This window comes from Mchenga conophoros, linkage group LG13, assembly GCF_057382185.1.
Source record: "Mchenga conophoros isolate Kocher_MC1m ecotype Shallow Benthic linkage group LG13, M_conophoros_male_GT1.1, whole genome shotgun sequence".
Taxonomy (NCBI): Eukaryota; Metazoa; Chordata; class Actinopteri; order Cichliformes; family Cichlidae; genus Mchenga; species Mchenga conophoros.
Genome location: NC_140538.1, coordinates 15,110,395 through 15,126,246, shown reverse-complemented (window position 1 = coordinate 15,126,246; position 15,852 = coordinate 15,110,395). Strand labels below are relative to the sequence as shown.

The window sequence follows — 15,852 nt, the reverse complement described above, 5'->3', positions numbered from 1 at the left end:
TCAGGGGAAAATCCTGTTTTGTACATACATTAGCCGCACCTGACCAAAAGCCGCAGGTGTTTCAATGTTGACTTATCATATGTAAGAGAATATGCACAAAGGGAATTGTCAGGAAAGAGATGGCTGTTTGGAGACATCACTTTTATTAATATTTTGAAAAACAAGTTATGGGTACATATTTGCACATGTAGTACATAACAGTAGCCTACAGCACACCAGAAAAATAGATTCGGACTACCTTTTAGGCTCAGGTGCAGTGACACAGCTTTAACAAGAAGAAAAGTCAGTCATTCACCACCATCTTTCTCTTCTTCCTGCGCACTAAAACCACCAAAGTCCTCTTCTCCAGTGTCGGATACAAACAGGCTCAGGATGGCTTCGTCATCCACTCTTCTTCTCTCCTTCGTTGTCACTTTCAAAACCAAAGAAATCCTCATTGTCAGTGTCAGAGTCGAACACCCTCAGAAGGGCCGTGGCGGTGTCCTCCTCTCCATCATGCAGCAGTCCAGCCCTTCAAAATCCGTTGGTGATCGTGGATGTTTTCACACTTTTCCACGCTGTCAGAATCCACCGGTGGAGTTGGGCATAACTTGCTTTTTGGGCATAACTTGCAAGTTTATCGCCGCTCATCATCCACGACTCCCGCTGAACGCGTACCGCTACTTTGAAGTTTGTTTTTCGCGCTACTTCGTACGGCACTACGTTGCCTGGCGGACGGACATGTGACTAACATACCACTCTTGAACCCCGATCCTTCCGCCAGGCAACGTAGTGCCGTACAACACACAAAACAAATCGTCTTACGATATGACAAAAATCACGGTAATTCCATAGAAAACCCGCACCTGACTAAAAGCCGCAGGGTTCAAAGCTTGTGCAAAAAGTAGCGGCTTATAGCCCGACATTTACGGTACTCATCCCAGTTTCTAGTTCTCAACCTGTGCAAAACATTATAGTTTCTACTTCAAACTTGCAAACTGAATGATGTTACTGCATCATTTCTATCTTACATCATTCAGGAGAATAAACTGGGCTGTACTCTGCAACTTGGTGAAGGTCATTTGGTTATCCTCTGAAAATATTTGAAGTTGCTCTGAAAATATGAAAGTATTTTTTGTAAATATTTGAATGGCTAGTCATAGTCTGCTAATGACGTTGCTCTGTTAAGGTCCAGGTATGTGTCTTTGTCAGTTGGTTGACTGGCCACTTTGATCTGAACCACTGGATTAATTACCTGAAGTTTTGTACACATAACGTCCAGATTCAGTGGCCCCTTGACTTTTTGTGTAGTGCCTCTATAATGGTGAAATATTAAAGTACTGTGGTCTCTGTCCTGACTTTTCATCCAGTCTGTCACCATTATTATGTCAGAAATTGAGATTGTCCTGTACTGTAGGTCCTCAGTTATCTAGTGCTAACTAATATGTTAACATAGTAAACTGTCATGTCATAAGAACTTGAATGGTTGCACTTGAATAGTTTAGATCTTATTTAACTGACAGATGCTTTTCTGTCAGGATAGGTGGCACATCCACATCCAACTCCCTTACGTGTGGGGTCCCTCAAGGATCTATCCTTGGCCCTGTACCTTTTTTCCTTTACATGCTCCCATCTCATTTCACTGTTATGCAGATGATTTTCAAATCGACTTTCCTCTTAAAACGAATTCTACAGGCTCTCTAAAAGTTTTGCTAGACTTCCTCGATGACATTAAATCATGGTTTGCATTCAATTCTTTGAATGTAAATGATCAAAAAACTGAGATTGTATTATTTGGACCTTCCGACCCTTGTTTTTCTCTTAAGGGTGACCTTGGCCCTCTGGAAAATTCCAGAACTCCCGTCGCAAAAAATCTGGGAGTGTTCTTTGATAGCAGTTTTTTTGAGAAACACATGAATTCTGTTGTAAAAGCCAGCTTCTTCCAATTTAGGGCCCTTGCAAAAACTAAGAACATTTTGTCATCTGCTGACTTCAACAAAGTGATTAATGCATTCATTTCATTCAGGCTTGACTACTGTAATAGTCTTTATTTTGGTATCAGCCAGGCTCTGTTCTCTCGTCTTCAGCTTCTTCAGAATGCTGAAGCCCGACTCTTGACAGGCACACGTAAACACGACCACATTTCCCCTGTCTTCGCTTGTTTACACTGGCTTCCAGTATGTTATAGAATTGATTTTAAGATTTTATTGCTTGTTTTAAGCCTCTAAATGGATTAGCTCCATCATACCTCTCTTTTAACTAAAAATACTCCAAATAGATTGCTCCGGTCAGCTGATAAATTGTTCTGATTGTCCCTAGAAGCTGGCTAAAACACAGTGGAGACCAGGGCCCTGTGCTTCGTACGTCGCTTACTACATCCAAGATCAAATGAAACATCCAAGACCAAATCATCGCGCTAACTCTGAGCTCGCTATTCCGGTTCCCCGAACACACCTGTTGTTGACGATTAGTATAGCTGGATGAAGTAATGTGAGATCACTGGGTGGCCCAACAGGGGCTACGCATCGATAGTAGAAACATTGATCGGCAACCCTTTGATTGGTCGGCGAAAATGTCGAAGGAGCGCGCTCGGTATTTTTCGGCAGCAGAGCAAGAACTCTTGAGTGAGGGATTTCAGGAGTTTCAGAGTTTAATTAAAACGCAAGGGAACACTGCAAAGGCTGCAAAAGCAAGGAGAGAGGGCTGGCAGAAAGTTGCTGACAAATCAAACTCGTAAGTAATTCAATAATAACAATAATAATGGAGTGGATTTATATAGCGCTTTTCAAGGCACCCAAAGCGCTTTACAATGCCACTATTCATTCACTCTCACATTCACACACTGGTGGAGGCAGCTACGGTTGTAGCCACAGCTGCCCTGGGGCAGACTGACAGAAGCGAGGCTGCCATATCGCGCCATCGGCCCCTCTGGCCAACACCAGTAGGCGGTAGGGTAGATTTATCATATCACACCATATTATCCAATATTATATTACATTATATTATATTATAATATGTTATATTATATCCCCTTTCACATTAGAGCCACAACAGGACCCACTAGAACATGGGAACAAGTAAAAGTGAAATATAAGAATATTCTACAGAATGGTAATATTTATCACTTATATTGCTTGTCGTCTCTTGGAAAGAGACCCTGGAATACTCTGTTTGTTTGTTCATAACAGCAACCAAGAAAAGGGCAGAGCAAAAAAAAAGACAGGTGGTGGTCCTGCACCCCCTCGTCAACAAGTTGGTTAAGTGAATAATACCCTCACGGGAAAATCGATATCTCTCTATGAGCACACTGTCGCGCTGAGCTAAAGGATCCTGTCTGTCCCGCAATATACGCTGAATTCTGAGGACTCTCCTTATCAATCTTGCACCTTCCGCAATGGGTTGCTCGCGTAAACGGACAGGATATGACTGCGACAGACTTCCCAAATCCACCTTCGCTTTTATAGCCGTGGTCTCTCATCTTGATTACACGAAGTAATTTACAATTACTACTCTGAAATATGAATTACATCTGTAATAATCACATACATGTAATAGAATGTTAATAGTACATTTCCCTTTTTTAGGGAATGACCTGTATGTATCTGTGTGAAATCAATAAAAGGATCAAGTGCTGCATTATCTTTAGTTACATTGATGTTATTTATTTATGGTGAAACAGTGGTGGAATATCGCTGTTGCTTTCGTATGAATGACGCGGACATACCTGCGTGGCCGCGATCTAATCCTGTTTACATAAAGTAAACCTGCTCCCCAGCAGGTTTACGCTTACGGCTCTGTTGCTATGACAGCAAGTCCCGGATGGGCTTCGGGGAACCGAACGATCCAGGATCACGCGAAATCGTCAACAATCTCATCCAGCTAACTCACTTAGCGCGGTACGAAGAACAGGCCCCAGGGCTTCTGATTGCTGTGCCCAAACTTTGCAACAGTCTGCCTCTTCAAATTAGGATCTCTCCAACACTTGACATCTTTAAAACCCGTCTGAAAACTCGAGTTTTTGTTTTGTTCTTTGTGTGTATTTGTTCTACTTTTTACCTTTTGCATTTTTACTATGTACAGCATTTTTTTCAACCTGTTGTTTTTAAATGTGCTTATAAATAAATTGATTGACTGATTGATAAGAGCAATTTTAACATCAGCATGTTAGTGCTGTCACTGTGAGCCAGTAGTGAGCGGCTTGCACTGGTATTGACTGTCAGTAAGCATTCAAACTGAAGCAACCTTGTGGTAAACCAGTACAAGGTCCATTTAGTGTAGGATTTTATTGGGCATAAACCACAATTCAGTCAAACCAGTTTAACCAGTTGGTCCACTGAAAGCCTTTTTACAATTGCAAATTTTGCAATTGGATGAGGTTGTACAATGTAAATCGCAATATTATGCAAAACTATATTTCTGACCATCATTCAAGATCATAACTCAGTAACAGAAAGGGATATTGTGTATGTATTTCACATTTGTACACACAGATGACAAGTGGTGATATTGGCAAGGAAGACCAATTTTGTAACTTTAAAAAATATGCCCAGGACTCCATGTGACCTATTGCACACAATAGGGGGAAAAAAACAAAAAAATGGAAGAAAAGAAAAAAAACACTTGACATTTCCCCAGAGGATGAGATTGTTTCACAGAACACTTAGAATCACTGTTTACTGAAGCAAACAGCTGCTGCTACTTTGACCCCAGTTTTCTACCAAAATGCATAACGACAGATGTTTTTCATGTCAGAGTCTATCATGAGTAATTGTGGAGTGCTAAGTTAGTAGTGATGTTATATCCCTCCTCAATCAGTGATGGCTGCAATACACATACACTGTTTTAATTTTGGCAATGTATGCTGCACAGTAGGTCTCTTGACAGGTGGTGATCATGTCTGTGCTGTATGTGTTAATGAGTCTGTGCCTGAGTGAGATCAGGAGTCAGTATGTGGGCATAACAGCGAGACGTGGCAGAGAAGTTACCTTGATATTTTAGAGATTAGGAAGTTTTAAAGAAAGTCAAACAGTGTGGGTTTTCTAAAAGAAATGCCTTATTTTAAAGCTTAGCAGATTTTAAGTGTAAAATCAGACTTTTTGTAAATAGATGTACTGTAAATAGATAGCTTTTAGTTTTTATTTTACATTTAACATGCAGGTAAACCATCCTGCAAAAGGGTGAATATATTTGACAAAATGAAACCTTTGTCTGTTTATATAAGTTTGTATTATTTTTTTCTTCTTTAAATTGTCATGTATTCATAAACAATGGCAAGTGCACAGAACAAGAAATCTTGTCAGACATGCTTCCCTAATGGTGCTTGACCATTTTTAGTACACAGATTATTTGATAGAGAACAATGTAACAGAATACTGCAGCTATTACTATATTTAGTACATAAACATGCGTACATACATACAACACAATTAAAGGAGTTCATAAACATTAAGGAGTTTCAGAGGTTGCATTGCTCTGTGGAATAGAGAGCACCAAAAGTCTCATATTAATAATTGAATTGAATGTGAAATATGGAGGCACGTGCCTCATTTAGTCTTTAGACTGTTCTGTAACATCCAAAATTGGAGCCTCTCTGGACCTCACCCAGGAAGCAGGCATATATTAAGGCCGTGTTTTGTTTTAAAAGCAATCAGTAAGATACCAAAATCAATTCAATTAATAAGTAACTGATGAAGTTATGTCAGTATAGATTTCTTACCTCATTTTAATCCCCAAAAATGAAAAATTTAAAATGAATATCATATGTATTTTTTTTATTTGTTAATTATGCAAACAAAGATGGATTAACGATATAATTATGCATTCAGACTCCCAAGGTTTGTACTGGGGGGATTTTCTTTCCCCTTAAATTTCCTTTTTTGTCTTTTTTTTTTTTTTGTCTTTTTTTTTTGTAAAAAAAAAAAAAAAAAAAAGGCAGGATAGCTACTTGTTTGTGTCTTGTTTATCAGATGCCAAGTAGCAAACTAGGTCAGAAATTAGCACTTTTTTGTTATTTTAGTTTATTATGATGGTATTGATATTGCTTGGGCTTAAACTGCAGTAGCAATGCATTTCCTGGAGACAGGTCTGACCAAAGTCATGGTTGAGGAAAGTAAAACCTTGCCTCCCACACAAAGGAGAAAATACATGTAACTGCATATCAAATATTAAAATATATGCAAATGAAATGGATATACTTCTTTCCAGAGATGTTGCAGTATTGCGTTTTAGTGTTGTAAAAAGCCAGTAACTACATAGATAAATAGGCATTTTCATACATACAATTTAGCAATGTTTGGTCACAAAACATTTCTGGGACTGTTCAGAGTTTCTAATGCAAACCTTCAAACACCTGATCTGGTTTAGCTTTTATACTAGCTGACTTTTTATGTGAATTTGTTGTTAGTGTTTTATCCCGCTAATTTCAGAAGAGAGCTGTGCATAATGACTGCAGCTATTTCCACTCAAACTCCTTTCTTCAACAGTATGCCACCATTTCTATGCGTGTGCTTACTGTCTACTCCTATTAAAATGGGGAAAAAAATCTTTTCTTACTGGAGGTCTTTGTGCTAACCACGTTTTTTTTTTAAATAAAAAAAGTACTTGGCAAGTTCTAGTCTCTGGCAACATTTGCAGTGAGCTAACTTCCTGTTTAGCAACTTGTTAATATTTTTATGTGGTTTCTTGTGGCACCATGAACTCATTTTAAAAATGAAAATTGTGGCCTCAACTCAAAGGACTGGACTCCATGCTAATACCAATGAGTGAAACTACCAATGAAACTGACTTTTTTTTTCATACCAAGCTTGGAAACCTATCAGAAATGGGCCTCCACACTTATTTGCTGCCATCATCTATGGATGCCAGCATTATTGATATTTGGGATAAAAGTGAGCTCTCTGTGTTGTCTCTGTGGAGTTGGTCTGCTGTGAAGCCCAGATCAGAGGCGCTTCTGCCCAGAGATGACACTGACTGAGTCACAGGCTACTAAAGAGACTTGTTTTATTTATTTAGTACATACCGTATATAACACATGGCTAGGTCTGCACAGGTCTGACAGACTCTGGCATCTTCTCGATTGATGAGGAGGACAACTTTTTGCTGCGTGACAGAGATTGAGGGAGGGTGTGCTCAAAAAACTAGGAGTTTTGGCTGTCACAGCAGAAAAACTGAAGTTCAATTAACTTGAGAAAGAAAGAAGACTCTCTGTGGCCTCCTTTGTAATATTATCAGCTGCGTAATTTACAACCCGAGAGTTTCAAAAAAAAATGTTGCTCACCACTCAAGTTACTGAGGCAGATATTATGAAAAGCTGTGTTTTAGATTAATGAACCAGCAACAGGGGGCTCTTTTGACTTTTAAATTAAATTCTTAGAAGAACCATTTTTCAGGCTGAGTTTGGCCTAACGGAGACACATAATTTTTGGTCCTTGTGATCACAACACACGGATGCATCAAACCTTGACTACTACAGACGAGGATCGCAGTCATTAATATGAGCATGAAAATGCAGCAGCGGGTATTGTAATTATAATGCAAAAGCTTCCATCGTAACTCCATCTGTGCTCCTTCTTGAGGATCTTCGAGTCTGAGTGACTAATGACTAAATGACTAAACCGGTTTTATGAAATGATAAAGTACAAGATGTTGGGGGCACCAATTAAAAAGCCCATTAAAATACCACCACCCTCTTACGTTTTACAGCTGGTAGATTAGCAAGGCATGTCAAGGGCTTTTAGTCTCTGCAGAATTTCTATGTATACTTGTAAGTTTGTTAGCTCTAAACTTTAGTCACTTTTTCACACTTTGTCACATTTGAAAATCACTGGATTACGTGATCCATGATGTTAGGTACATGTAAAATGTACTGAATGGAAAAGGGTTGGAATTAAGGTAGTGGTTGAAATGTCAGTAAATGATAATGCATGAACACACTGTCAGATGTAAGGTATGTTTGGTCATTAGCTGAGCTGCGGTACTGTGCTAAAATCTTGAGCCAACAACTCATTTCTTTGTGTTTTGCTAGGGACAATACAACATGTGAAATAGGTGCAGGGATTTATTGAAATGTGCAAACATAAGGAAAAAACAAACGTTTGCACAGTACTCTACTTATAAACAATTAATCTTGTATTGTATATGTATAAAGACAAACTGATTGTCTTAAATACAATTCATGTCAGTCATTTAATATTTTTAATCACAATGCGTAAAAAATAAATTTCTCCAAAATTATGTCACAATAGCAGCCATAAAGCAGATAAAGGCAATGGCAGGTTTAGTTTAGACAGCTAGCCATAACAAGGAGAGTGCCACTGAGTGCCTATTGTTGTAATGTTTTAAAGATATGATACATCAAATGTGTTGGTTTAGAAAAGTAAATAAAAAAAAATCGACTTTTTTGAATCCCAAATGTTGTTACAACATGGACAGATCTTCTGGGTGTTAATATTTTTGTGGCTAAAACTAGTAAAAGTCGTAGCAGGATCTCATTTCAAAGCTTTTTCAGGTAAAGCAGTGACTCGTGTTTGGTTCTGGTTGTTTGTGATGGCTGCCACAAAGAATACTCTCACTATGTCACAATATGTGTGTATCTCTCAAGAACCCAAAAAGAAATGAACATAACCGGTGTAACTGTCATGGCCAGTGCAATGACATTTTCTTAAAAAAAAAAAAAAAAAAAGTTTACCCAATTTCCGTCAGTAAAGTGCCATTTTTCCATATTTGGTGTTTTCAATAAAGCTGTGTTGTGTACATGTTGCTCTAAATAAAACTGCTCAGGGCTTGAGCATCTAGGAGGTGCTGGGGCAGTAGGACGTAGGGTTGGCTGCTAGTTCCTGCATTATTAAGCTTCCAGTATTTTTTTTTTTTCAAAAATCTAATTTGGCCACTTAGGAGTCGACCAATCCTCAGATTTAACTGGCTTTACAGGATTTGTCCCAGAGGCTGTAGCAAAGTTTAATTACTTGCTGATTAAAAGCCGTAAAATATAAACCAGAAGGTGACTGTGCTCCCAGGGATGATAATTATCAATTTTAGAGATTTGCCTACATAATATGTGGAATAGTCCACAGAGATCTGAGGCAGTATTTTCAGTTATCTAAGGCAGACTTTGAATGTTCATATAAGAGTGAAACTTAAAAGTCATTTTATGTTTTTCTTTGCAAAGTTATTTGAGAAAGGATACCCAATATTAAGCACATCACCCATAATAAAAACAAAATTTGTACAGACTGCTGCTGTTAATGTTGGTTGCTGGTTGCCTAATGATGGCCATTTAAAGTTTTATGACTTCACGTTCCAGCCTATTTGCTTTTAAATATTTTTAAAGCAAAATATTTGACCAGTATGTAGAATGAGTCCTTTAAAAAGCAATTTAATTGCATTTTTTTGACAAACCAGTTTACCGCATAGTATAATAAAATATTATTAAAATCCTTTTACGTCTTAGTCATTGATTTATTTATGACTGCTCTTCATTTATAGGTACAGTTTTGGTGGAAAACATGCAGATAAATGGCCGTGCCCAAGACCCAGGCAGAACCATCTCACTGACGTTGTTGGATAATTTTGACTACTGGGTGATATTGGAACCAGCACGGCAGAGACTCTACCTCAACAGCACTGGGCGTGTTCTGGACAGAGATGTGAGTACAGTACTGAGGGTTTATTTCTCAGCTTCCTCTTGCCTTAGTTATGCCAAATCATTAATACAGTAAGAAAATAAACCCTTAGCCATTCCAACAAATATGCAGCTGGGAAACAGATGTATGGATAGATGGATTTAGAATAACACAAGATATGGTGTAGCAACAGAGTTGCTTGTAATTTGTGTCAATAGGCCATGGTAATTCACTCTTAGCCTTAAAGTGATTCAATGACAAAAAAACAAAAATGTCCATGTGTCTGTGCAACACATTACAGGTCCTAAGTACATACACACCTGTGTAAATGGTGCAGTAAAGGATCCATGATGCAGGGTGCATAGTATTGCTGTCATAGTGAAAAGGTGTTTTAAAGCATGTGTTCAGATCATACGGACTAAAGAGGAGGAGGTGAATGTGGAGCTATTAACAGGAATATGCCATGAATGCATATAGAATAAATAATAATGGAAGTACATGTGTGGGACAAAGCTCTGCAGCTGAAAAGAAGAGAAGTGATGGAGGGAGCTAGTTAGCCAAATTACACTATGTGGAAAGTTGACCCTTGCTGCTAAACTGAGATGAACGTAGTAATGGCAGTATGATGAGATGCTGCCTTTCAGTATAGTGTATTTGCACTTTCATCCTTTATAATAGTTTTCTTACACTGCATATTCACAAATAAATATTGGGCTGCCCCTGGTAGCCTAACAAACAATCGCCCTCATTAGGTTTTACCAATGCTATGCAAGCATGATAGCTAACAAGCAGATTTCATACTGGAACTGTGTCGCTTTCCACTGTTGTTATTAAGTATGCCTATTGCTCTTTACAAACTGTCAGATACAATACGCTGTAGGTTATTATGACTCCATTATATAAGAAACATGGGAATTAGAACTCTACAATTTCCACAGTGTTATATAGCATTTTTTTTCTTTCTTGTTATTTGTTTTTCAGCCCCCCAACTCCATCAGTACCATCGTGGTTCAGGTGCAGTGCACAAATCAGCTGGTTGGTACTATCATCTTGCATGAGGTACGGATTGTTGTGAGGGACAGGAATGACAACGCCCCTCGCTTTCAGCAGCCACGCTACTATGTCGCAGTAAACGAGGTAAGGGAGCAATTCCCTGTGCCCCTATGCACGAATCTTAAACACAGTGTACTGTCATGCGTTGCTGTTTGCCAGAAATGTTTGATAACTGTGAGGCAGAGTGGGGCAGATTTTTAAATCTAATGCCTCTTTCCTTTACATCTGAGACAATTTGTCAGACATTTAAAATAATGGTACGACTCAAATGGCTGTTAGTTAATTGTTTGTTGTTAACAGCGTATTATTCATTGCCTATATTTAGTATTTATGTTTAGGCTTTGATATTTACACCATCTGCAACTCGCATACATCTATTCAAATACACCTGCAACACCTGCAGTGATTCAAGATAATGCATCAAATCTTCAGACTTTCTAGTCATATGTTTTTGAGATTAAATGAGAGCTCCCCGCTGAGTTCTAAGCAACCACAACTTCTGTTCTTTGCTGTTCACCCTTTGTGTGCTCTGCATGTTCAAAATTCCTGTCACAGTGTGTTATCATAGCCACGTGCAACTGCCCTAACAGTACAGTGAGTCAGTCTACATTGCTGTCAACTTCCCTGAACAAGATCTCCTGCCCACTGCCTGGTTCTGTGGACTTTGCTAAGGGCTCTTGGGAACAGCAGTGGTTCTCATACATACTTTTTGTTATTCTGTCAGCAGTGCACGTAAGCTTTCAGACTGCTGCTGACTCCAACATTTTCCCTTTTTTCCCCATTTTTTGGGGATATTAATGGGATGGAGCGGCAGCAGTAATAGCCATATGAATGTTCTTTCTGCTGTAAGTTGACGTTGTACTCACAGGGGGCTGTTAGAGCTGTTGACTTTTCTTTTTCCCTTGCATATTTTTGTCTAGCTCACACCACCTGGAACAACAATTTTCACTGGCTTCTCGGGAAATAATGGTGCTATAGACATTGATGATGGACCTAATGGACATATAGAATACAGCATCATTTACAACCCCGGAGACCCGGTATATGGACAGATCGCACATCATAATAAGCATCTTCTACACAAATGCAGATTTCTTTATTAATCACAGTCCATGGCTTTCTCTTTCAGGCATCTAACAGAACAGTAGCAGTCAGCAACAGCCTTTCAGGAAACATTATTTTGGCAGAGAGACTAAACTACGAGGACAGAACACGGTACCTGGTTTTGGTCCAAGCCAATGTAAGCAAACGCATCTGCATACACAAACAGCCAATACTGAGTTGAGTTGCATGAGTTCAGATTGACGAATGGGGTCATCACGTATAAATAGGCCATGATTTATAGATGCTTTTGAGTGTGTCTGCCTCCACAGTGCACTTGAGGTTAAAGAACTATTGTTGTCACTAAAACCATTTCTCTAAATGTTGTGATATTTTATTTGAATTAGATCAAACTAAATATGAAGCCAGTAGCTTGCTGCTTTGATGAAGTCAGTGTACGCACATTTTGTATTTAATAGAGTATATTCAGGTTGATTGTGATGCAGTGTTGAGAAAAATGAACCCTCCAGGGTTTCATTGCAGCTTTTTTTTGTTTTATTTTGTTTTGCTTTAAGCTGCCTTCGACATAGTTGGTATACCAGAACAGGTTTGATTTATAATTTATTTAATTATGGATTTTTGGACAAGTGAAGGGGGGGGGGGGGGGGGGGGATAATTCTTAATTCAGTATGACTTGCACTGAAGCTTCCTCGCCATTCACTCTGAATGTTTGATGCTGTGTGTTGCTAGTCTCATAATGATGGGCTGTTGCTTTGATTTAGTTGAGTTACTTACTAGTTACTGGTGAAGTGTTATGAAAAGTTTAACTTTTCAGGTGGCAGCGTAGGCACGAGCTGATTTGTGTTGATTCAAGTGTTCCAGCACAGGTGGTAGCCAATCACATCAATCAAAGAAACACCCAAGCTGAATGATTCAAAGCCTTCTCGGCCAACATCCAGATCTTAAAATATCGAACCTCTCCCCTGGCAACATGTACCATGATTCATATCATAGTATCTTTTCCTAATTACCCATTACAGAGCCGCTTTCCCTAACAAGCAGCGGTCAAATATAACACCCTATACTGTGAGGTGAAGTGTTGCAGGACAGATAATCATTTAACACTCAACTCGTCCTCTATTCTCTACATTTCCTGCATGAAAGAGCAAAAGACTCAACTCTTTGAACTGGCGAGAGGTCCTCCAGGGGGATTTCATTTTCTCTTGCAAAAGGATGTCAGGGTAAAGAAAAGGAAGAAGACATGGTATTTACTAGAACTCTGCACTGCTTGTGTCAAGAGTTCAATTATACTGAGAACGTAAATCTTTGAAGTGCTGTGCTGCTCACTTCTCTGGATACCACTCAAGGAAGCAACAATACTACGGGGGAATCTTTAAGAGTAGCTGCGCCGCTGTCGGTGTTTTATTGTACAGAGCTGTATTTTTGTGTAAGAAAAGATTCTTAATGAATGTTGATAAGTGCTCTTCAGTCTCATTTAAAGTCTGTAAAGTTGCTATGAAACAAAACATTAAGCAGGTCAGGCATCTAACTTTATAAACGGCGAGATAGTGTTAATTGATATTTCACTCAGAGGGTTTAGGTATGAGAAAAGCCATCTATGAAACTTGTGAGTTGAGTTGTATTGAAATATGCAAAGAAGTACGACAGTCTTCCATACTTTCTGTAATTTCAGTGCCCAATTCATCCTGCCAGTGTTCCCTGAGTGATTTAAAGATGGTTATTTAAAGTTGTGCAGATGTTTGGAGAAAAAAAATGACACACACCACCTTTAGTATATGGTTGGATACTCATGAGACACCCCGAAGTGATGAAGCTTTTTCTTGTACAGTGAGATATCAGCCCTTTAAAAATTGCCACAGTTGTAGAAAGTGGAAGAAATATGAAGGTGGAAGCTGAAATGCTTTCTGCCGTTGCCAAACAGCAGTGAGGCTATCATTTTAAAACATAGCTGGAGATGATGTATGTCTCGATTCAAGTTGTAAAGACTCGGTCCTAAAGAATTTGCGTAAATGCATGACTAAAGCTTGTCAGGGTGTTCAGGTATATTTCAGGAGATTTCAGTATAGACACATGAGACCAAATCATGAAGTAGTTTTGGATTTTTCGACTGCTTCAGAAAGTTGCTCAATCTGTAGCCATTTGCTTGTCTTCCAGGACCGCGCTCCATTCCCCCCTAACCGACTAACAGCTACCGCAACTTTGACTGTGGATGTCGAGGATGGAGACGACCTGGGTCCCATGTTCCTGCCTTGTGTTTTAGTGAACAACACTCGTGACTGCAACCCCCTCACCTACCATGCTGCTATCCCTGAATTCACTGAACCGGTAAGACCCAGGCAGACAGGCAAGTGTGAACACACTGCTATTCCACAAGGTCATTTTAACAGATTTCCTCCTGCTAATATATGCATGTTTATGTTTTCATGCATGGAGGCTGGATTTTTACCTGTCATTCTGTATGTGTGCATATGCACAGTATACATGCTATTCAGATTTGTGAGACATTTGTGCCATATGTTCACATTCTTGTTATATGTTAATCTATGTCACGCCTTTTAAATACCCTAATTGCCTCATTATACCTTGTCTTTGCCTCCTCACCTGAAGACAGAGTACAATTTGCAGTTTATTACTGCATTTTGTTTTCCATTGTACTCACAAATTAAACTGAAGCATGAGATGACTTGGGATCACATCTAAAAACCATTGAGGGGAAAAAGAGAGGGAAATTCATATAGATCCGAGGTGGCGAGAGCAACTAGTGCACCAACAGAATTTATGTTAGTCTATACACGATTAGTTGTTTATTTATAAAACATATTTTATATTTGCTGTGTATCTCCATGCATGTAATAGTCATTAGAATGAACAAAAGTGAATCAAGCTGCGGTTACCTCAGAGGAAGGTAGAAGCGCTCCTTTTATTTTGGACCTTTTTGTGTTGTGGTTAGCTTAAATATCCCCCCATTTATATGGCCATGAATGTGAATCTGCTTTCCAGTAGCCTACTCTTATTCCTGTATATGGTTAATGTTTTTCTTGTTATTTTAAGTATAATTTTCCTAACCAACACACTTATAGTTGGACCAGCTGCATTGTGAGGAATTATCGGATTCATTTAGCTCAGCTCAGGCAGTTGTGAGGAAACGGTTTCATCAAGTATGGCTTAAGTGTACTGTGGTGACATGTTCCGAACATGAGAGATAAATGGAATCAAATTATATTGAATGGAGCCAGAGTGTGACACTAAATAACACAAAATCCTGCAATAAAGACACAGTGGGATATATATAGATGGGTATTTAAAAAAAAACAAAACCCTAAAGTTGCGGTTTTTATTTAGGGTGGCATAGTGAGTCACAGTTGTTTGTCCAGACCTTCCATTGATAGTTTGTAATTTATTATTTATGATAAAAGGTTTTCAGACTGTTATGCAAGACACGGCAGCACCAGCTACACAAACCAAAGCTTTTCATCATCTGTTTAGCAGTTTGTTTGTTTTTCCTCCTGTGAACACAGCATGGGTTCACCATACCTCCTTACCCTTTACTGTCGATATACATGCTTATACGACTTCTGATTTGGTCTCTGATTGTTTGGGGGTTTTTTTCTCTTTCTTTTTTTTATTTTTTGGGGGGAATTTTGCAGTGTAACACTAACATGTCTGTCCACTGGGAGAATTGTCTTCTCATAATTGATGAGTGTATTGTAATTAATCACAATAGCTAGACAGACATTATTAAGTTGATTTGTATTTATTTTCTGCCCTGGGGGGATATAATGTGGGCTCTGGAGTCCCCTGGATAATGACTGCTGAGGGAGGGTATTATAGCTAATCATCATTGTGCAGAGCTAGGGGGATTTGATTTAGCGCACCTCCAGACATTGTAAAAGCGAGAGGGTTGGTTGGGGAGGGGTGTAAGGATTACTCCAGAGCTGATGGATATAAATATACCCCCTCAGGGAGGGATTCTTCTTCCAATGAGCTGTTAGCCATGTGCCTATCTACACTAAGGAAGTTTAGCAGTGGCCCCTTAGCATACACGCACATACTGTGTCAGCCATATGGAGGCGTTTTGCATGAGGAAAGGTATTCTTAAATGTGATGTGCTAAACATATTCCCACTTAACCATATGTT

The 15,852-nt window shown here is 39.0% G+C and overlaps 1 protein-coding gene across 1 annotated transcript in view; it reads left to right on the top strand.

Annotated features, from left to right (window-relative positions):
- Positions 1-15,852, top strand: part of LOC146560997 (protocadherin-15-like) — a 170,716-nt gene that overhangs the window by 56,320 nt on the left and 98,544 nt on the right. Inside the window, exons 5-9 of the mRNA XM_085296662.1 lie at positions 9,463-9,623; positions 10,581-10,736; positions 11,573-11,692; positions 11,782-11,892; positions 13,869-14,039. Of these exons, the coding sequence (XP_085152788.1) occupies positions 9,463-9,623; positions 10,581-10,736; positions 11,573-11,692; positions 11,782-11,892; positions 13,869-14,039 (719 nt within the window). The remainder of the gene's footprint in view (positions 1-9,462; positions 9,624-10,580; positions 10,737-11,572; positions 11,693-11,781; positions 11,893-13,868; positions 14,040-15,852) is intronic.